This window comes from Bos indicus x Bos taurus, chromosome 10 (assembly GCF_003369695.1).
Source record: "Bos indicus x Bos taurus breed Angus x Brahman F1 hybrid chromosome 10, Bos_hybrid_MaternalHap_v2.0, whole genome shotgun sequence".
NCBI classification, from domain to species: Eukaryota; Metazoa; Chordata; class Mammalia; order Artiodactyla; family Bovidae; genus Bos; species Bos indicus x Bos taurus.
The window spans coordinates 40,099,920-40,123,638 of NC_040085.1; the positions used below are offsets into that span (position 1 = coordinate 40,099,920).

The following is a 23,719-nucleotide window of genomic DNA, read 5'->3' on the forward strand; positions in this document are numbered from 1 at the left end:
TTTGTGTGCAATGCAGGTAGTTGTCTGTGTGTCAGCTGGATACAGACATAGTGCTGCTGTCACAGAGGATGGTGAATTATACACATGGGGTGAAGGAGATTTTGGAAGATTAGGTAAGATTTTTTAATAATTGAAGTCATTCTCACAGAAAAATAGAAATGACAGTGGTTATTGAGAAGCAGTGAGACTGATGGGCTGATGACTGTTTATTTTTTTTAATTTTAAGCTCAGAGAAAGATAATTTTATAGAGAGAGTACCTAGATTCTGGTGCTTTTAAGATGTAATTAAATCTAGCAGGTATTTACTATAGGCATTATAGGATTTCAGGGATAAAAAAGAAACCATCCTAAAGTGATCCTGAAATGTGTAATATAGAGGTAGTGAAAACAAGTTAACATTAACATGATACTAGACAGCTATAGATATGTGCTATGAGAGGAGCATGATAGAATGTTCTACTGATTCCCTGAAGGAACTGAGTACCTCATAAATGGAGCAGCCTAGAAGATTAGATGTGAAGATATTAGAAATGATTCAGGTTTTCATATTTAATTGCACTTTAACAATTCCTCAATTTTGTGTAAGTAACTTGTAATGTTTATTCTACCTGTGAAGTAATGACTTAAAGAAAGAGTTAACATTTCTTTGTTGTTGTGTGTGTTTTATCCAAGGTCATGGTGACAGTAATAGTCGTAACATCCCAACATTAGTAAAAGACATTAGCAATGTAGGAGAAGTTTCTTGTGGCAGTTCACATACTATTGCTTTATCTAAAGATGGGAGAACTGTATGGTCTTTTGGAGGAGGAGACAATGGTATGTAAAAAATTATTTATGGATAACTTTGGCCTTTTTTTTCCTTGAGTTTTAAAAATTTTATTTTTTAGTTGTACAAGCCTATTGTAGAGAACTCAAATACAGATGAGCAAATGTTTTTTCTGACATTGAAAAAATTAAAATGAACTGTTTCTACAAAAGTTGCTCATAAACATTGTTAAAATTTTGGGAGATAGACATCTAAATGTTATACATATGCACTTATACAAATATGTGCATATATTTCTATATAGTTGTTTTAAAAAAAGAAAGCAGACCTATCTATACCATAGATACTATCTTGCAACCTGTTGGTTTTTGTCTAATAGTATCTCATGAATATCTTTCTGTGTCAACAAACATGGCTGTACATTTTTCTTTTCAATGGCTCAAAGTATTCTTTCCTGTGATTGTAGCAAAACTTACAAAGCAATTTATTATTGTTGAATATCTAGACTGTTTCTGGTTTTTTTCAGTATCAAAAACAGAGTAGTGAATGACAGTCTTTTCCTACATTTCTTAGTCACTCCTACCAGCAATATGAGAATGCTCACTTCCCTATATTCCTCAACAATACTGGCAATTAAAACTAAGATGATTTTAAAAACAGTTTCAATAGTGAAAATGGTATTTAGTTTGTATTTACTTCTTAGGGAATTTCTTGCCCCCCCCCCTCCCCCCCCCCGGTGATTTGCCAAGTTTTCTGTTTGGTGAATTATTGAGTCTTTTTAAAAAAATAAAAAATAATTGTATGTATACATATTCTTGAATGTGTGTGCTAAGTCGCTTCAGTCCTTTCTGACTCTTTGTGACCCTATGGACAATAGCCCTCTGTCCTAGTCTCTTCTGTCCATGGGATTCTCCAGGCAAGAATATTGGGAGTAGATCCAGGGGAATCTTCCCTACCCAGGAATCAAACCTACATCTCTTATATCTCTGGATTTGGTAGGCAGGTTCTTTACCACTAGTGCCATCTGAGAAGACCACACATTCTTGTATAGGACCTGTTTATTTTATCAGCAAATGTGAAGTTAGAAATATGACCATTAAAGAGGAGAAAGACAGTAAATGAATTTTGTGTATCTCTCTTAAAGTGGTTTTTATTGCTTGAAATTGAAGAAACCTATTTACTGGTTTTTTTTCTTATAATGAAACCATTCATTTGTTAATATCCTCTGCTATCAGAAACTCTTAAGTTTTCTAAGATGTTTCTAAGTTTTCTCAGATGAGCTTTCTAAGATGTGAACAATATGTCAGGTTAGTCATGGAAAGGTTAGTGATGATTATGAACATTAATAGTTAGAAAAAGAGTAAAGTTTCTTTGAAACAAATAAGTTGTTTAACTTGAATGTGTTTATTTTTATAGGCAAACTTGGCCATGGTGATACCAACAGAGTGTATAAACCTAAAGTTATTGAAGCTTTACAAGGAATGTTCATTCGTAAAGTTTGTGCTGGAAGTCAGTCTTCACTTGCTTTGACATCAACAGGGCAGGTAAGACTAAGGGATGAGCATAAAAGGTTGAGAGTATTTCAGAGGGCCAGGTGACTAAAAAGTAATAATCGTATTTAAGTTTTGAAGTTAATCTACTCAAAGGAAATATTTTCTCCTGTTTGAAGAAGTTGAGTATCTGAGAAGGAACGAAGTTTTCTGACTTGACCTTTGTGAGCTAGATAGACTTCCTGTTAACTCCATGTTCTTTGTATTAAGATAATTTTAAAAAGCCTTCTAGCACTAAATACCCTTTAAACCTTTTCCTAGAACTCATGAATAGTGGGGGAAAGAGAGAATTAGTTCAGTTCAGTTCAGTTCAGTCGCTCTTTGTTCGTGTCCTACTCTTTGCGACCCCATGAATCGCAGCACGCCAGGCCTCCCTGTGCATCACCAACTCCTGGAGTTCACTCAAACTCACGTCCATCGAGTCGGTGATGCCATCCATCCATCTCATCCTCTGTGGTCCCCTTCTCCTCCTGCCCTCAATCCCTCCCAACATCAGAGTCTTTTCCAGTAAATCAACTCTTCGCATGAGGTGGCCAAAGTACTGGAGTTTCAGCTTTAGCATCAGTCCTTCCAAAGAACACCCAGGACTGATCTCCTTTAGAATGGACTGGTTGGATCTCCTTGCAGTCCAAGGGACTCTCAAGAGTCTTCTCCAACACCACAGTTCAAAAGCATCAATTCTTTGGCACTCAGCTTTCTTCACAGTCCAACTCTCACATCCATACATGACCACTGGAAAAACCATAGCCTTGACTAGACGGACCTTTGTTGGCAAAGTTATGTCTCTGCTTTTCAATATGTTATCTAGGTTGGTCATAACTTTCCTTCCAAGGAGTAAGCGTCTTTTAATTTCATGGCTGCAGTCACCATCTGCAGTGATTTTGGAGCCCCAAAAAATAAAGTCTGACATTGTTTCCACCGTTTCCCCATCTATTTCCCAGGAAGTGATGGGACCAGATGCCATGATCTTCGTTTTCTGAATGTTGAGCTTTAAGCCAACTTTTTCACTCTCCTCTTTCACTTTCATCAAGAGACTTTTTAGTTCCTCTTCACTTTCTGCCATAAGGGTGGTGTCATCTGCATATCTGAGGTTATTGATATTTTTCCCGGCAATCTTGATTCCAGCTTGTGCTTCTTCCAGCCCAGCGTTTGTCATGATGTACTCTGCTGGAATCAGTGATATAAACTAAGAAGGCAAGAAGGAGATCAAAAGAGAGATCAAGGAGAATATTTCCAGATGGAAAATAATCTGAGAGGGTTAGGTGTTTCTGGAAAAGGGTTACTCAGGCTTAAGATAGTCAGAATTGTATAATCCCTTTAAACTTTTGATTTTCTCCATGCATGTTTTAACCTCCCTCTGTTCGTTGGTGGTGGAAAGGGTCCAGCTCTGGCAATTGGTTCAGTTCAGTCTCTCAGTCATGTCTGACTCTTTGTGACCCCACAGACTGCAGCCTGCAGCATGTCAGGCTTCCCTGTCCATCACCAACTCGTGGAGCTTGCTCAAACTCAGGTCCATTGAATCGGTGATGCCATCCAACCGTCTCATCTTCTGTCGTCCCCTTCTCTTTTTGCTGTCAATCTTTCCCAGCATCAGGGTCTTTTCTAATGAGATGGCTCTTTGCATCTGGTGGCCAAACTATTGGAGCTCTAGCTTTAGCATCAGTCCTTCCAGTGAATAATCAGGACTGATTTCCTTTAGGATGAACTGGTTGGATCTCCTTGCAGTCCAAGGGACTCTCAAGAATCTTCTCCATTGAACCAATAACCAAAAGTATTAATTCTTCGGTGCTCAGATTTCTTTATAGTCCAACTCTCGCATGCATACATGACTGCTGGAAAAATCATAGCTTTGACTAGATATTCAGAGTCTCTGCTTTTTAATGAACTATCTAGGTTGGTCATAACTTTTCTTCCAAGGAGCAAGTGTCTTTTAATTTCATGGCTGCAATCACCATCTACAGTGATTTTGGAGCCCCCAGAAATAGTCTGTCACTGTTTCCATTGTTTCCCCATCTGTTTGCCATGAAGTGATGGGACCGGATGTCATGATCTTAGTTATTTGAATGTTGAGTTTTAAGCCAGCTTTTTCACTCTCCTCTTTCACTTTCATCAAGAGACTCTTCAGTTCCTCTTCACTTTCTGCCATAAAGCGAAAGCTACGGTAATAGACTGACAATGATCGAATCTGTGTCTCCTGCATTGGCAGGCGGATTGTTTACTCCTGAGCCACCAGGGAAACCCTAACATATAGTGTATTTTTGTTTGTTTCAGGTCTATGCTTGGGGCTGTGGAGCTTGTCTAGGTTGTGGTTCATCAGAAGCTACTGCACTGAGACCAAAGCTTATTGAAGAACTGGCTGCCACAAGAATAGTTGATATTTCTATTGGAGACAGTCATTGTTTGGCTCTTTCTCATGGTAAGATCATTTGTTTTTAAAGAGATAGTGTTAAATAGTACCTTTCATAAGTGTTTTATATTTATTTATTTCTCTTTTTTTGGGCTGTGCTGGATCTTTGTTGCAGTGTGCGGGCTTCTCATTGTGGTGGCTTCTCTTGCTGTGTGCGAATTGTGGGTTCTAGGGTGTGCAGGCTTCAATAGTTGTGGCATGTGGGCCTAGTAGTTGTGGGGCATGGGCTTAGTTGCTCTGTGGCATGTGGGGTCTTCCCAGACCAGGGATTAAACCTGTGTCCTCTGCATTGGCAGGTGGATTCTTAAATCACTGGACCACTGGGGAATTCCAGTGTTTTACATTTAAATTTGAGTTTTCATTTGTTCTTTATGTTTTGTTTGCAGATAATGAAGTTTATGCCTGGGGAAATAACTCAATGGGGCAGTGTGGACAAGGAAACTCCACAGGTCCTATTACTAAACCAAAGAAAGTAAGTGGCTTAGATGGCATAGCTATTCAACAGATCTCTGCTGGAACATCACATAGTCTAGCATGGACTGCTCTTCCTAGGGACAGGTAAGTGTACCCCTGTTTAAAATTTCCTGTGTTTTATTAACAGCAAAAACACTAATAAAAGCAGAAATAATTGAACATTGTTCATTTATTATTCAACAATAATTTTTATTCAAAATAAATTTTTAATTTTTATTAAATTATTTTTTATTCAAATACTCTTCTGAATATTTCTGATAATGACTTTTTTACTGTCATACACATGCCATCTAGATATCTTTCAATTTGAATGTTGAGGTTAAATGTATTTCATAAGCAAGAAGTTATATTGTACATTAAAATACTATCTTAATTTAAATGTCTTTTAAACATTTTGAATTCCTTCTCTCTCTCCAGATACTGATCTTAAAAATTGTGTCCACTTATCAGGAGGAAACTAAATAAAATAATCAAAATCAGAACTAGGTGTTATTGATTTTTAATAATAGTTAATTAGTTTCCATGCCCTTTATCTGTGTCATTGTTTTTTTAAGCAGTGGCCATATTTTTAGATAAAGGAAGTTACCTTTTGCAGAAATTTAACTTTTTCCTAACGTGATAACCATCAGAGAAGGTAATGGCACCCCACTCCAGTACTCCTACCTGGAAAATTCCATGGACAGAGGAGCCTGGTGGGCTGAAATCCATGGGGTTGCTGAGGGTCGGACACGACTGAGCGACTTCACTTTCACTTTTCACTTTCATACATTGGAGAAGGAAATGGCAACCCACTCCATTGTTCTTGCCTGGAGAATCCCAGGGACGGGGGAGCCTGGTGGGCTGCCATCTATGGGGTCACACAGAGTCGGAGATGACTGAAGTGACTTAGCAGCAGCAACATGATAACCATATGGTTTTAGATAATCAGATAATTTTTAGCCAATATTTAAAGATTGAATTTTAAGAAATTTGGGAGTTATTTCAGCTATGTTCAGATGTTTGTATTTGTATTCTAAACCTTTGGTTCAGATGTGGTTTATTATAACATTTTGACCGATTTTAAACATCTGTAGATAATTACCCTCTAAAACAAAAGCTGAAAATACTATAAATTGAATATAAATAACTTAGTGTCAGTGTTAAATCTTCAGCTTTCTACCTTATATGTAGAAAATGATTTCCAAGATCTTGAAAATTTTCACAAGAGTTTTGAACAGGTTTTCTTTTAGTATTGAGTTGGCCAAAAGTTCTTTCATGCTTTTCCATAAATCCTACAGAAAAACCTGAACAAACTTTTTGGCCCACCCACTACATTTCAAGATATCACTGTACAGAGTCAGGCTATTTTTCTTAATATGAACTGTACATCTTATGGATCCTAAGAACCAGAAGGGGCTGTAGTAATTCATGCAGTTCAGCACTTTGACTTAAGGTGAATGAATATCTAGACCTCCTAAATTAAGTAGTGGCTAAGATTAAGTGGAGAAGGTAATGGTACCCCACTCCAGTACTCTTGTCTGGAAAATTCGATGGACAGAGGAGCCTGGTAGGCTGCAGTCCATGGGGTCGCTGAGAGTCGGACATGACTGAGCGACTTCACTTTCACTTTTCACTTTCATGTATTGGAGAAGAAAATGGCAACCCACTCCAGTGTTCTTGCCTGAAGAATCCCAGGGACGGGGGAGCCTGGTGGGCTGCTGTCTATGGGGTCACATAGAGTCTGACACGACTGAAGTGACTTAGCATAGCATAGCATAGCATAGCATATATTTCCTTCTTGAAGAATTCTAGAAATGGCATATTCTTGGTCTTCTTCAGTCGCTAAAATGAAGGGTTTTTATCACCTTTTTAATCAGAAAGGTCTTTGTATATCTTATTGATATGTTTCAACTTTAGTACCCTTAATTTTTATTTTTGATTGTGTGTGAAAATTTCACGTTAAGGGTATTTCATGATTTTCTTATGCTTCCTTCTAGACAAGTTGTTGCCTGGCACCGACCTTATTGTGTAGATCTTGAAGAGAGTACCTTCTCACACCTTCGTTCATTTCTTGAGAGATATTGTGATAAAATAAACAGTGAGATTCCCCCACTCCCTTTCCCTTCATCAAGGTATGTTATATAGTATATGTGTATTTGTATGTGTCTGTGTGTATGTGCACACGTGCACACATATCAATTACTCATTTTGAATTTTGAGTTATTCTTTCTTACTCAGTTTCTCCCTCAATTATATGAAATTTTATTTAAAAAAGAGCTCAACATCCATACTTACTGATAATAAGCTTTAGGAAAAATTATCCATAAATTCATGAACCATGATTTTAAAATTACTGTTAGTCATAATTTGAAAAAAATTTTAAAGAGAAAAAAAATGTTACCCAAAGTAGATAGCACATGCTCTTTTATATTCCAGAAGTTTATAGCAGTTTATTTGGTTTCAGGGAACACCACAATTTCCTCAAACTGTGCCTGAAGCTGCTTTCAAATCACCTTGCTCTTGCACTTGCGGGAGGGGTAGCTACTAGCATCCTTGGGAGACAGGCAGGTCCGCTTCGAAATTTGCTCTTCAGACTGATGGACTCAACTGTCCCAGATGAAATCCAAGAGGTAAGAGTATAAGACTTGTACATCTATGTCTCAGTCACATTTCTCCTTGAGGTTGTAGCCTGTAAATTCAGCTTTGTGTTGGTAAATTTCAACTGGATGTTCTTTCTGTTACTTCTGTTTTCCTGGTGGGAGTAAATTTTTTGTCAACTTGTCCTTTTTGTTAGCTTGTCTAACCTAAAGGTCAAATGTCACTTCTGAGAAACCTTTCATTTCCTGCTCTGCTGCCAGGTTTGATTTCTCCATGTATGTTCTCATCACATCACATTGTTTTGTAGTTGTCTGCTTACAACTGTGTTTCTCTTTTCCACCAGAAGATGAATTTCTGAGCACAAGTACCCAATTTTATTGTGGTAGAATGCACACAACATAAACTTTGCTATCTTAACCATTTTTAAGTATACAGTTCAGTGATATTAAATAAATTTATAATGTTGTACAACCATCACCACTGTTTATCTCTCTCTTTTCATCTTACAAATTGAAATTCTGTACCCATTAAACATACCATTCTCCCCCTCCCTTCAGCCATTAGCAACTACTATTCTACTTTCTTTCTCTATGATTTTGACACTTGTATGTCATAATTTCTTTCTCTATGATTTGGACACTTATATGTCATAAAAGTGGAATCATACATTGTCTTTCTGTCAGTGGTTTTTTTCACTTAGCATAACATTGTCATAATTTATCCATGTTAAGTAGCATGTGTCAGAATTTCCTTTTTAAGGCTGAATAATCTTTTGCTATTTGTATATATTAAATTTTTGCTCATCTGTCGTCTTTATGACCTTGAATTGAACTATGGTTTCTTAGATATGATGCCCAAACACAAGCAGCCAAGAAAAAAGATAAATTAGACTTCATAAAAATTGAAATACATTTATTTTTATGCTGGTGCTGGAGAGGGAATGCTGAGCTGTTGGTTATGAAGAGTGACAAATTAGACTTTATTTACCACTTGAAACTGTTGCTTCAAGTACAGATCAGGCAAGGAACAAACTCTGAAACATCCATCAGGACCAAAGAAGAGTACACTTAAGTTGAAGACATAACACTTGATCTGAAACAAGAAATTTGTGCCTGCTCAACAGCTTTCAGGCAAGGAACAAACTCTGAAACATCCATCAGGACCAAAGAAGAGTACACTTAAGTTGAAGACATAACACTTGATCTGAAACAAGAAATTTGTGCCTGCTCAACAGCTTTGAAAGAGCACTTCCAAATGCTGCTAGTAGTCTTTGTTGTTTTAAAAATTAACAAACATTTATGCTTAAAATGACAATATCAAGAAAATAAAAATAAAACTCACAGAATGGGAGAGAGATTTGTAAATCATGTGTCGTGTCTCATAAGATTCTAGTTTCCAGAATATATAAAAGATTCTTGCAACTCAACAGTAAAAAGACAGCCCAATCAAAAAATGAGTCAAAAATCTGAATAGACGTGTCTTCAAAGAAGAAATACCTAAGGGCAGTTATGTACGTGAAAGAAATGTTCATCATTAGGCATAAGGGAAGTGCAAATTAAAATCACAGTGAGATACTATTTCATACCCACTGAATCGTTGTAATCAAAAAGACTGATAATAGGATTTCCCTGGTGGTCTAGTGGTTAAGAATCCGCCTGCCATTGCAGAGGATATGAGTTTGAAACCTGGTCCAGGAGGATTCCACATGCCACAGGGCTACTATGCCCATGTGCCACAACTACTGAGCCAGTGCTCTAGAGCCTGCGAGCTGCAGCTGCTGAAGCCTGTGCTCTGCAATAAAGTAATCCACCATAATGAGAAGCCTGCACACAGCAACAAAGACCCAGGGCGGCAGCAGCAACAACAACAACAGAAACCTGATAATAACGAGCATTGGTGAAGATGTACAGAAATTGGAACCTTCATATATTGCTAATGGGAATATAAAATGATACATCCACTTTGGAAAACAGGTAGTTCTGTTAATAGTTAAACGTACAGTTACTATATAAAGTAGCAATTCCACCTGTGTCTATATCTGAGAATTTATTAAAAACTTGTACATGAATGTTCATAACAGTAGTATTCATTATAGCCAAAAAGTGGAAACAAACAAATGTCTGTCAGCTGGAGAAGGGATGAACAAAATGTTTGTCCATACAATGTAATGTTATTCAGCTATAGAAGGGAATGAAGTACTTATACAGGCTACAGCATGGGTGAATCTTCTAACCATGCTAAATGAAAGAAATGAGTCACAGAAGGTCACATACTATATGAAATGTGCAGAGTAAGCAAATCCATTGAGACACAAGGTAGGTTAATTTGTTGTCAGAAGTTTTGGGTGAGGAAGAGATGGGAAGTGGCTGTTCATGGGCAAGGTTTTTTTGAGGGTGATGAAAATGTCCTAAATTAGATAGTGGTGATGGTTACACAACTCTGAATAAACTAAACCTACTGAATTTTATACTTTCAAAAGTAAATTTTATGATGTGAATTATATGTCAATTAAAAAAAAAAGCAAAACTGATACAGTGATTTTCCCATAAGAATTGTAGAAAAATTCTTCTAGCTTTCAGATTGTTAGTGAGAAAATCTATGCTATTCAAATTTTTAATCCTTTTATGGATATCTTTTCCTTTCTGGATTCTATAACAAGTTCTACTTCTCTGTTTTCATATTTTAAAATGATGTGAACTGTTGTGGGTCCAGTTTTATCCGTTGTCACGTATATTTGGATAGACTCTTAATTTGGAAACTCATAGCCTTCAGTATTAAGAAATTATCTTGAAGTGTGTGATGATTTCCTTTTCACTGTTTTCTATGTTCTTTCTCTCTGAAACTCATTATTGGGTAATAGACCTCCTAGGTCATTCCTCTTAATTTTCTTAGGTTTTCTTTCCTGTTTTTTATCTTTTCTCTCCTCTACTTTATGAGAAATTTAATTTTTATATTCTAACCCTGCTATTGAGGTTTTATTTTCTTATGTTTTTAATTTATAAGAGCTCTTTTCTTTTTTTTTTTTCAGTGTTACAGCTCTATTTTATTTAGAAGATAGCAGGAGAGAGAGAGAGAGAGAGAGACAAAGAGAGAGAAAGAAAGAAAAGAGCACGCGCACGTGGGAGAGAGAGAGTCCGTCAAGAGCTCTTTTCTTAATCATATAGAGTGTTTCTTTTTTTCTTATTCAGCACCATTATTTTAGTGATAAAGAAGCTATGACCCAGAGAAGTTTGAGGCTTAAGATAATAGAGCTATTTTTTAAGCTGTTCCTGCTACCTAGACATTTGTTTGGCTAAGGCCTGCTCTGTTTTTAACCTAAATGCCTAATCCTCAGGGAGACCCTCCATGATGAGCCCATGCAAGTGTGCTTAAGTTGCTTCAGTCATGTCTGGTTCTGTGCCACCCTATGGACTGTAGCCCACTAGGCTCCTCTGTCCAAGGGATTCTCCAGACAAGAATATTGGAGCGGGTTGCCATGCCCTCCTCCAGTGAGTCTTCCAGACCAAGGGCTTGAACCTGCATCTCTTATATGTTTCCTGCATTGGCAGGCAGGTTCTTTACCACTAGCGCCCACCTGGGTAGCCCATAGACTGTGTTAATTGCATTTATGTATGGGTGCTCACTCAAGTTTGCATTTCATTTTACTTTTTCTGTGTGACTCTTTTCACACTTAAAATTGCTTACTCAGGGTCTCTTTTTCTTATTAGACTATATGTTTATGTAAGCACGGCTTTTATGTGTCTTGTTTGTTGCTACATTCCTAGCACTTTTCAAAGAGCTTTATCTGGCTCGACACTATTAGACTCAACACTGAATATTTATTGCATGATGATTAGCTATGTAGTGGCAAATCCAAAATTCTAGTCCTCTTAAAGACGTCTAAAGAAGGATTTGTCATGCTTTCTTTTATTCAGATGCCACCTTCTTTAGACTTCTATGGTCCACCTTCTTTAGATTTCTTTGATCTTAGTAGTCTGTGGATTTATTTTTTATGTGTTCCTATTAAAAATGTAAGAACCAAGCCAAATAAATCTACTTTTTTTTTTAATATAAGGTTGTAATTGAAACTCTGTCAGTGGGAGCAACCATGCTGTTACCTCCTTTACGAGAACGTATGGAATTACTTCATTCTCTTTTACCCCAAGGACCTGATAGATGGGAAAGCTTATCTAAAGGACAGGTGAGCCTTTGTCTGGTATTTAAGTAAACCAGTACTATATTATCAAAAAAAGACTGAGAGGGAAATAAAACTAATCAGTTGCCAGTGTTCATGAAATAATACTTCACTTTATGAGTCTGGTACATTCTAGTATTTAATGCTTTGTGTTGGAAGAGTTCCCAGGCTTCTAATGAAAGTGAAGCAAGTGATAACTTAAGTGATTTGGGGCTCATTATTAAAATTATGTCTAATTTTTCCAATGTTGTTTACACCGTCTAGCCAGAGAACTGAATTTATTTGTAGTTTGTGGAGTTGAAATCAAGGGCATGAGCTACTGTTGGTTTCATGCCCAGAACTTTGTTTGAAATAGTTTATATAAAAAGTAAAGGAAGATGACTGTTGTGAAAAGTTCTTGATGATATGAGTATGCTTCTTCTTTCCATTTTATTGTCATTTGTGCATTAAAATAAGTACATTTTGCTCAATCAAATTGAACAATCAATTGTAGAGTTACAGATTTGAGGGAAAAAGTGTTACTGGCAGTATAATAGCCACAGATGCTTTCCAATGAGTATTTTGCATTAGTTTAGATTTCAAGTGATGTATTTTAAACATTAGAATAGATAGTTTCATTGGTAATTTTGTAGAAGAATGTGTACTGTAATTTATCTGCTGACGTTTCCTCCTCATAGCGCTAAAATTATTATGTATAGTGTGCCATTTTAGCTTAGAGTTTCAGGTAGTAAGGATGTAATACAACTCTTTAAGTTGCAGTTTCTAAAATGGTATTAATGGGATAGCTTTTAAAAAAACTACACATTTTCTAAAAGATTACTATATATATGGAACTTAGAAAGATGATAACAACAACCCTGTGTACGAGACAGCAAAAGTGATGCTGATGTATGGAACAGTCTTATGGACTCTATGGGAGAGGGAGAGGGTGGGAAGATTTGGGAGAATGGCATTGAAACATGTAAAATATCATGTATGAAACGAGATGCCAGTCCAGGTTCAATGCACGATACTGGATGCTTGGGGCTAGTGCACTGGGACGACCCAGAGGGATGGTATGGGGAGGGAGGAGGGAGGAGGGTTCAGGATGGGGAGCACATGTATACCTGTGATGGATTCATTTTGATATTTGGCAAAACTAATACAATTATGTAAAGTTTAAAAATAAAATAAAATTTAAAAAAAAATAAAAAAAAAGAAAAGATTACTGTCTATTAGGATATAAAACACATTAGTTAGCATCATTATAGTTTTTTCCCCCCCACCCTGGGATTTTTTTTAAAATTTAGTTTTCTGGTGCATTTTAAGCTAATTATTTGTTCTATTTCATCCATGGGAATATTTTTCTTTAGAGAATGCAACTGGATATTATTCTGACAAGTTTGCAAGATCATACCCATGTAGCCTCCTTACTTGGGTATAGCTCACCCTCTGATGCTGCTGACCTCTCTTCCGTATGTACTGGCTATGGAAACCTGTCAGATCAACCTTATGGCACTCAGAGCTGCCATCCAGACACTCATCTGGCTGAAATTTTGATGAAGACTCTCTTAAGAAATTTAGGATTTTATACAGTAAGTTGCCCTTTTTTTGTAGTAAAAGAAAAAAGAAGAAGAAAACGTGGGTTGGGGGCTTCCCTGGCAGTCCAGTCCAGTGGTTAAGACTCTGCACTTCCAGTGCAGGAGGCCCAGGTTTGATCCCTGATCAAGGAATTAAGATCCCACATTCCACAAAGTGTGGCCAAAAAAAAAGAAAAAAATACTTGGGTTGGTTTTTTTTGAAGGGTGTGTCCCTTGGACTGCAAGGAGATTCAACCAGTCTATTCTAAAGGAGATCAGTCCTGGGGGTGTTCTTTGGAAGGACTGATGTTAAAGCTGAAACTCCAATACTTTGGCCATCTCATGCAAAGAGTTAACTCATTGGAAAAGACCCTGATGCTGGGAGGGATTGGGGGCAGGAGGAGAAGGGGACGACAGAGGATGAGATGGCTGGATGGCATCACTGACTCGATGGACATGAGTTTGAGTGAACTCTGGGAGTTGGTGATGCACAGGGAGGCCTAGCGTGCTGCAATTCATGGGGTCACAAAGAGTCAGACACGACTGAGCGACTGAACTGAACTGAACTTAACTGAGGGATCATTTCAGGTCAAAGTATTTTGACATTTAAACACTTAGGAAATAAATAAAACTAGACTCCACTTCCCAAAAGGGGGGAAATGTGTCAGATATTCTCAAATATTGTGGGTGCCAAGTGACTTACAGTTGAGAATTCCGAAGAGATTTATTTTGGAATTTTACCAAATTTTTTCTGACATTAATGTGTAAGAATAAACAGGTAAAAATAGTCAACAACATTTTGCAAGAGAAGAATCATGAGGAAAGGATTAATCTTACCAGATAGGATCTTATAATTAAACAGTATGGTTGATAGTGACTAAAAATAGGCTGGTCAGTAGGAGAAAAGACAATGGACAGTAGTATTGCTTTTTCTTATTAGAATGCCCTTAATTCTTACTCTCTGGTGTTTCTTAGATTGTTCTCTTTTTTCCTTTCCATTTCTATGGGTTCTAATCCATACCATCATGACCTAATGGTAATAACAGTGTTTTAACTGTTGTCACTGTCACTGGTCTCCTCTCAGCATCTTACTGCTAGAATAACCTTGTTGTATTAAATAACCTCGTTTTATTAAATCAAAACTTTTTCAGACCCTTCATCATTTGGCTTATACACCACACTGTCCTGAGCTTGTGTGTAGCACATCTATCTCTTCTCTACTTGTCTGCCAGTCTGTGACTTCTTTAACACTTGACTGTTCTAGGAAGGCTTTGCTCAAACAACATTTTCTAACCGTGTAATTATAACTGCATGAGAAGTATACTAGTCACTCAGTTGTGTCTGACTCTTTGCAAACCCATGGACTGCAACCTGCCAGGCTCTTCTGTCCAGGGGATTATCCAGGCAAGAATGTTGGACTTGGTAGCCATTCCCTTCTCCAGGGAATCTTCCCAACCCAGGGATCACACCTGGGTCTCCTACCTTGCAGATGGATTCTTTACCTTCTGAACCACCAGGGAAGCCCAGGAAGGCTTCTAGGAAGCCTTGCTGAAATAACCTTTTCTAACCATGTAACTATAACTTACTACCTCTTATCAGTTTTTAGAGTCAAAGTGTACTGTGTAACTAAACTTCAAAGTGTTTGTGTATCATTTCATGTTGTCTCCTACTCTTCAGGGTCAGGTCTGTATATTCCTTTTTTCAGTACAAGTCTTCCCTAGTAGCTCAGTTGGTAAAGAATCCTTCTGCAATGCAGGTGACCCCGGTTCAATTCCTTGGTCGGGAAGATCCACTGGAGAAGGGATAAGCTACCCATTCCGGTATTCTTGGGCTTCCCTGGTGGCTTAGCTGGTAAGAATCTGCCTGTAATGCAGGAGATCTGGGTTCGATCCCTGGGTTGGGAAGAGCCCCTGAAGAAGGAAGCCACTACCCACTCCAATATTCTGGCCTGGAGAATTTCCATGGACTGTATAGTCCATGGGGTCACAAAGAGCTGGATATAACTGAGTGACTTTCACTTAGTGTTGTATTCTGCCCAACTTAAAAGGTTGTTGATTAAGTCAGAGTGACAGTTGTTCCTGTAGAATTATTTTCTTTCAGATTTAAGAATATAAATTTGATCTGATGTTTGGCTGCAGATGGAATGGAAACAATGTTATAAGTATATCCATTTGGTATTGATTGAAATTTTTCCCCAAAGTTCTATTAAAGTATTGCCTTTCTAATGCCATTAGGGCTGAAGTAGATGTGAACACGACTGAAGCGACTTAGTAGCAGCAGCAGCAGATGTGTATATTATATGGAAATGGAAATAAAATACTAACTGTAATAACTGCTTTTAGGCTGAAAATCGTAAATTACTGTTTCTTTCTGATATAATTTAAACCAATTTGTCTTGTCCTAAGATTTTAGAATAAGACTGCTTGTCTTGGTCTGTTTGTGCTGCTATAATAGAATACCACAGAGTGGACAGCTTATATACAACACAATTTATTTCTCACAGTTACGGAGATGGAGAGTCCAAGATTAAGGAGGCAGCAGATTGGTGGTACCTGTTTCTTGGTTCATAGACAGCTGTCTTCTTGCTGTGTCTTCACACAAGGGAACTCTCTGGGGTTCCTTTTATAAGGTCACTCTGCCCTCATGACTTAATCACCTCTCAGAGGCCCCACCTTCAAATACCACTGCATCGGGGATTAGGTTCAACCTAAGAATTTTGAAGGAACACATTCAGTCTCTAGCAGTGTTTATTTGCCCACTTAAAATGGTGCTTATACAGTGAGGGCCTTAAAATATTCTGAGACTTTCTCTTGCATATTATAAACAAAGACCATAGTTTGTGCATAAGGGTGTTTATCACATTATTATTTATAAGAAATAGAAATTGGAAACAACTAAAATATCTAAAAATTGGGGAATGGTTATATAAATTATATATGCTCAGTGGACTATTTTGTCTCAGATTTCATGTACACATGGTTTATGAAAATACAAAAAATATTTATAGATCTGTTAGAAAAGAGACTAAAAATAGAATATGTAATTTTATGAAAAAAGACGAAAAGAAATACAGAAAAAATATTAGATACAGTGGTTGGCTAAGTGGTGATTTAAACTTTCTTTAAAAAAATACAGTTTTAGAATGTTCTAAATTTTTTACACTATTTCTTTTTAAAAAATATTTTTAACTTGAAATAACTTAAAATTTATGCACGAATCACAAGAATTGTTCAAAGAAACATCCCGTGCCCTTCAGCCATATATGCCTTTCTTCCATCCATTATTTGAAAGTAAATTGTAGAAATCATACTGGCTATTACTAAGCATTTAAGCATGCATTTCTTAAGAAGAACATTCTCTTTCTTATATAACAACAGAGCAGTTATTGAATTCAGAAAATTTAACATTGACACAGAACTATTGTATAATATATAGTCCATGCTCAAATTTATACAGTTATCCCAGTAATGCCCTTTATGGCACCCTCCCCCTGTCCCCCAAATTCAGGATCATACTTTGTATTTAGTTGTTATGTTTCTTTAGTCCACTTACTGCTTTTATAATCAGAAATAAAATTAATTTCTGAGAATTGTGTTATTAGAAATTCAAGTGTGTGAAAATCTTTACAAAAGAGGTTGGGAAAACAGTAGCATTAAAATGTTGATATGTTTTGTCTTTGGATATTGTTGTTTTCCTTTTTCTTGTTTTCTGCATTTTCAAAGTTTTTGTGGTGAAACATTATTACCTTTTTTTAAATGGAAAAGAAAGTTGAAATTGCATGATAAATCTTACCATCTTATAGCTAATGTCTGCATAGCAGTAGCAAAGATGTAGGGATTAATAATGAGAGAAAGGAGACCATGGTTTCTTAAATCAGAATTATTTATGGTAGGACATTAATTTCACTTTCAGACACTTCAGATATAATCTTCATTTATGTATCATTTTAGGATCAAGCATTTGGGGAGCTAGAAAAGAACAGTGATAAATTTCTACTTGGAACATCGTCTTCAGAGAACAGTCAGCCCGCTCATCTTCATGAACTGCTATGTTCACTGCAGAAACAGCTGCTGGCATTTTGCCATATCAATAACATAAGTGAAGTATGTGATTCTTTGCTTTCTATGTCATTTCTCAGGGACCTTGAAACTCAGATATTTGGGTAAACCATGAAATTTTTGTACCTTGAATCTTCCAATGTAGTAATTTAGAAACTTTTTTCCTCAGAACTCAAGCAGTGTGGCATTGCTTCATAAACATCTTCAGCTCTTGTTGCCTCATGCCACGGATATTTATTCACGTTCTGCAAATTTGCTGAAAGAAAGTCCTTGGAATGGCAGTGTTGGAGAAAAATTAAGAGGTGTGTTTGGTACTGGGTTTCATATTTAATCAGTGGTTATAAAGCAGGAATTTTTACCCTTTCTAAAGCCAAAGAGGGCCTGAAACCTCTGAGTGGAGTAGGAATGACTTTGAATCTCCTGAGCTGGGTTTTGGGTGATGGCAACAAATGGCAACCCACTCCAGTGTTCTTGCCTGGAGAATCCCAGGGACGGGGGAGCCTGGTGGGCTGCCGTCTGTGGGGTTTGCACAGAGTCGGACACGACTGAAGTGACTTAGCAGAAGCAGCAGCAGCAGCAGTGATTGATCTGGTTAATCTTAAAAGATGTCCATTGTTGTGATAGAGGTCTAATTTAAAGGAATTAGATGACATATACTCAAAAAGGCTAATATTAAATGGCATAAAGTGAGATTTTCATCCATTTTTTTACCTTTCTTTAGCATTTGCAATCCTCTTCTTGAAATACTTTCTGTGTGTGTGTGTGTGTGTATAGCAGAGTTTTATTAAAGTATAAAAAGGGACAGAGAAAGCTTCTGACATAGGCATCAGAAGGGGGACAGAGAGTGCCCCCTTACTAGCCTTAGCAAAGGAATTATATACTTTTTCAATTGGTTATTACAGTAAATCAAAAGAATTTCTCAACATTGTAAAAATTTTACCAGACCCACTCCCACAATTTACATTTTAAGATGACAGGGTTCAGTTCAGTTCAGTTCAGTTATTCAGTCGTGTCCAACTCTTTGTGACCCCATGGACTGCAGCACCCCAGGCCTCCCTGTCCATCACCAACTCCCAGAGCTTACTCAAACTCACATCCATCGAGTCGGTGATGGCATCCAACCATGTCATCCTCTGTCGTCCCCTTCTCTTCCTGCCCTCTATCTTTCCCAGCATCAGGGTCTTTTCCAGTGAGTCAGTTCTTTGCATCAGGTGGTCAAAGTATTGGAGTTTCAGCTTCAGCATCAGTCCTTCCAGTGAATATTCAGGATTGACTGGTTTGATCTTGCAGTCCAAGGGATTCTCAGGAATCTTCTCCAACACCACAGTTCAAAAGCATCAATTCTTGGCGCTCAGGTTTCTTAATAGTCCAACTTTGACATCCATACATGACTACTGGAAAAACCATAGCTTTGACTAGATGGACCTTTGTCAGCAAAACAATGTCTCTGCTTTTTAATAAGCTGTCTAGGTTAGTCATAACTTTTCTTCCAAGGAGTAAGCATCTTTTAATTTCATGGCTGCAGTCACCATCTTCAGTGATTTTGGAGCACAATATTTTAATTTAAAAAATTACATTTGGTTTAAAAAACATTAAAGACTTTTCCTCACTAACATGTAAGCACTGTGAGGGCAGGCATTTTTAGTTCTTTATTCACAGTCATACACCTTTCACCTATAATAGTGCCCGATATATAGTTGTAAGTCTTCAATAAATACTTCTTAAGTGAATCTGAAAATGAGAATAAATCTGTGAATGAGAAATTCTTAATACATTTTAAGTGAAGATGCTATAATCATTTGATTTTGTTGGCACAAGGGTATGTGTGCTTTCCCATAACGTGTCTGTTGTGATGCATTCAGAAAGTAAGTAAATACTGACCCCAGTATTTTATTATATAACTCTCTAGCTACCAGAGAGTTATATAATAATTCAACAAAGAGTTATTGAATTAGTGTACTCCAGTTCTAGGCAAAAATAGTTTATTAGTCTTTTTCTTTAAGTTTGAAAGTTGATCCATGTTAAATTTCTTACCCTTCATAGATGTGATATACGTCTCAGCTGCAGGCAGTATGCTCTGCCAGATTGTTAACTCCCTCCTGTTACTCCCAGTGTCGGTGGCTCGGCCTTTGTTGAGTTACCTCCTCGACTTGTTGCCACCTCTTGATTGCCTTAATAGACTCCTGCCAGCTGCTGCTCTTTTGGAAGACCAAGAGTTACAGTGGCCTCTTCATGGTAAGTACAGTTAATAAAGGAGCAGATAATGCATTTGAGAAAAGTTATTCCTTTTTCTCACATCAGACAAATCATATCTGACACTTTGGGGTATAATGTGATCAAAAGATAAAGTTGTTGCTGTCTAAGAGCTTATAGTGTAAAGTGGGTACCTGAGATGAGAAAATTTAAGAAAGTTGCTTGTGTATAAAGTGACACAAATTGAGTCTTTATCTGATTATTAGGCTTGAGTAGTATATTTCATTGATTTCAAGACATGCTTTTTTCAAATTTTGACATGGCTTAATTTGGATACATCTTACAGTAGATAATAGAAAAGCATTGGTTTCATAAATTGGTTGGCAGCATAATGACACATTTTACAATCAATGGATTGATTTAAGTTTTATTTCTTAAATGCAAAGTTTTTAGTTTTAAATCTCTATTTGACAGTAAAATATTTTGTATTTTGGCTTGATACATAGGTAACTGATTGATTGTAAAAGAAATTGGGAACCTATTTTTCTGTGTTTTTCTTTTTAGATACTTTATAGAAAATAGCATTTCAAATTAAAAAAAAAATTTTTTTTTGGCTGTGCCAGGTCTTAGTTGCTGCACACAGGCTTTCTCTATTTGTAGAGAGTACTTTTCAGTTGTGGTGCTTAGTCTTCTCATTGCAGTGGCTTCTCTTGTTGCAGAGTGTGGGCTCCATGGCATGCTGGCTTAAGTAGTTTGGGCATGTGGGCTCAGTAGTTGTGGCTCTGGTGGCTCTGGGCTCCAGAGCACAGGCTCAGTAGTTGTGGTGCACAAATGGGGGATCTTCCTGAACCAGGGATCAAACCAGTGTCTCCTGCATTTTAAGGTGAATTCTTAACCACTGGACCACCAGGGTAGCCCAGAAAATTGCATTTTGATTTTAGGCATAATGTGTGAATTCCCTCTTAATTTATAAAATTCTGGTTAATTTATTCCATTGAAGATAACTTAAAATATTATGTCTAGAAAATAGCAATGTATTTTTCTATTGCAGTCTATCCTAAGGTTATCAAAGTAGTTTCATTACTGAAATCTTAAAAACTTTTCAAGTTTTAAGTGAGATCACATGTTTAATGGAAATAATCCTGGACTAAGACATTAAAAGATTTAGATTTTAGTATTGGCTCTGTTTCAACTTGGGTGTATAAGTGACTTGGGCAAGTCATTTATAGCTTCTTTAAGCTTTGGTTTCTTCTCCTGGAAAGATTACTTTGAACAGAATACTTTGAGGGCACATCTTACACCCCATTGTTCTGGTCAACCGGATTTAGATGAAGTCAAATGTTAAGGTTACAGCTGTTTCAGGATATTGATTAGACTTTATATGGAGCCATTCCAGGTTTACTCCTGTTTTTCTAAAGCATCTCAAAATTTTCTAAGACTTATTACTCTATTTGTCTTAGGTGAGGTAAGTGTCATTTTATTTTGGATTTTGCATCAGTGTTCATAACTGATTTTTTCCATAATTTTCCTTTTTCATGCTATCCTTTGTGTCATTTTTACTACCACAGTTATACTAACCATATAACATCAGTTTGGAATTTTCCTTTTTTCCCTCTTTTATTTAAAATTTGTCTAATTTAGGAGTTATCTCTACTCAAAGGTTTGAAAGACTATAAAAACTATCTGGCCCTAATGTTTTTTTTTATAGATATATTTTTGGCGATTAATTTTCCCTTTTTAGTGGTTGTTCTCTTACAGCTTTTTCTTTCTTTTCAAATTCATTTCAGACATTGATATTTTTTCAGAAAATGTAATTTTGTTGGTTTTCAAATTTATCAATACAAAGTTGTTCATAATATTTACTCATGGTTTTAAAAAATCTCTAGTTTGTTTGTGGTTCTATCCTCTTTTTTATTTTTAATTTGAACATTTATGCCATCATTTTTTCTTGATTGATTTTATTAGAGGTTTATCCATTTTATTACTGTTTTCAAATAACCAGTTATTTTAATTTGTTGATCTCTTGTGGTTTTTGTTTATGATTTCATTGATATCTATTCTTATCTCTATGGCTAACTAGTTTTATTTTTTAAGTGAAGAACTTTTAAAAATAAATGTACAATAAGAAAGCATAGATCTGGATCTTAGTACAGGGCAATTCTGAGTTCAGGCCTTAAAAACATTAAGTAATACTAAGTGTCATTTTACTAGATCAGTTCTTTCTGTTTTGTTTTAGGCCGCACCATGCGGCATGTGGGGTCTTAGTTCCAGACCAGGGATCAAACCCGGGCCCTCTGCTTTGGAAGCACAGAATTTTAACCACTGGACCACCAGAGAAGTCCCCTAGATCAACTCTTGTTTTGATTTTGGAGGGATAAACTACCTCAGTTACTCAATGTTAAGGTTGAAATTTGATCTGGATAAAATCAGTACCATGTGCCGTTTCAATGTTTATCTTAAAATTGATAACTTTACAAAGCCAATTTTTATATGATAGACTTATCTGAATGTATTTTAAATTAGCTTGGTAAAGAAGATATATACAGAAAGTGTTACAATTTTTGTTTTCATTAGAAAATTTTTTTGCTTCAATATCTTCTTGTAGTGCAACAGAAATAGAAGTGAAAAAGTTTGAGAATCTTGAATACCAGATACATTACTAATGATTTTGTTTTCAGGAGGGCCAGAACTGATCGACCCTGCTGGCATGCCACTACCTCAGCCAGCCCAGTCCTGGGTGTGGCTTGTGGATCTGGAAAGAACAATTGCTCTTCTTATTGGGCGATGTCTTGGTGGCATGCTTCAGGGTTCGCCTGTGTCTCCAGAGGAACAGGACACTGCATATTGGATGAAAACACCACTTTTTAGTGATGGTGTAGAAATGGACACCCCTCAGTTAGGTAATGTGCTTCTCTGCAACAATGAATAAAAGACATTTGTGTTTATTCCTCCTTTGAGATTTCTCTTATTATGGGTTTGCTGAATAGAAAACCAATAGAAAACAAATGCAACATTTTGCAGGGTAGGGGATCTGAGACTATAACTTGGAACCCTCATTGTAAAGTGAAAAGTGCCCCCTGAATTAGAGAAGTACAGGTCTGGTTCTACTTTGTTATTATTTATCACTCGTTTCAAGCAAATTGTAAAGTGAAAAGTGCCGCCTGAATTAGAGAAGTACAGGTCTGGTTCTACTTTGTTATTATTTATCACTCATTTTAAGCAAATCATCTAACTCATAAAAATGAGTAAATGCTTGATTTACTTGTGTTCTTGGGCTTGGAGCTTATGAAACTGCTTCGTAGACAGGTAATGACCTTGACTTACCAGGGCTCAGGTCATAAACACCTTTCAGTTGTGAGGACCAATCCCTTCTGTTCCCAGCCTGTCCTGCTTTCATGCTATTACCTTGTGTGACTCTTTATTTTTTTCCTCCTCATTTATGGTACCTTTGGAGTTTCCTTTCCTGCCTCATCTCCCATTTGTCTGCTTTGCTAGTAGGCTAGCTCTCAGACTGTCTGAACATGAAGATTTGTCCAGGTCCTGAACAGATGGTATAGTTGTTTATCTAGGATTGGTCCTTCAATCTCTCTGGACCTCTTATTTCAATCCTTGAAATGAGTTAGATTAGATAGCCTATATAGTCTTGTTAGATTTTAAATTTATTATTTCTCTGGTAAAAGAAGGAGACTCAGAGAATGTCCAAGAAGCAAAATCTAAAAGAAATCTCAATCTAAGAGAATTTGAAGAGGAGAAACAAAAAGTAGAAACCAAGACAAAAATTGCGGAGATTCTGCTTTGGGATTGGAGAGTGGGAGTGAGGGATTTTGAAGACTTTCCTCCTTTTCCAGCTAGGAGTATATATTCACTGTTTCATTTATGAACCAGAAAGTGATTCCATTGATACTTAGGAACATTTGTATAAAAGAAAAGTAAAATCATGTTTTTTTTCCAAGGGACAATT

At 36.8% G+C, this 23,719-nt stretch overlaps 1 protein-coding gene across 13 annotated transcripts in view; it reads left to right on the plus strand.

The window, feature by feature from the left end:
- The window catches only part of HERC1 (HECT and RLD domain containing E3 ubiquitin protein ligase family member 1), a 210,961-nt gene that overhangs the window by 66,489 nt on the left and 120,753 nt on the right, over positions 1-23,719 (plus strand). For all 13 annotated transcript variants that reach the window (XM_027553787.1, XM_027553788.1, XM_027553796.1 and 10 more), the window contains 13 exons: positions 17-113; positions 673-816; positions 2,183-2,310; positions 4,588-4,732; positions 5,110-5,281; positions 7,174-7,308; positions 7,641-7,806; positions 11,829-11,954; positions 13,301-13,522; positions 17,458-17,610; positions 17,735-17,867; positions 19,609-19,800; positions 22,437-22,658. In XM_027553787.1, coding sequence (XP_027409588.1) covers positions 17-113; positions 673-816; positions 2,183-2,310; positions 4,588-4,732; positions 5,110-5,281; positions 7,174-7,308; positions 7,641-7,806; positions 11,829-11,954; positions 13,301-13,522; positions 17,458-17,610; positions 17,735-17,867; positions 19,609-19,800; positions 22,437-22,658 — 2,035 coding nt within the window. The remainder of the gene's footprint in view (positions 1-16; positions 114-672; positions 817-2,182; positions 2,311-4,587; positions 4,733-5,109; positions 5,282-7,173; positions 7,309-7,640; positions 7,807-11,828; positions 11,955-13,300; positions 13,523-17,457; positions 17,611-17,734; positions 17,868-19,608; positions 19,801-22,436; positions 22,659-23,719) is intronic.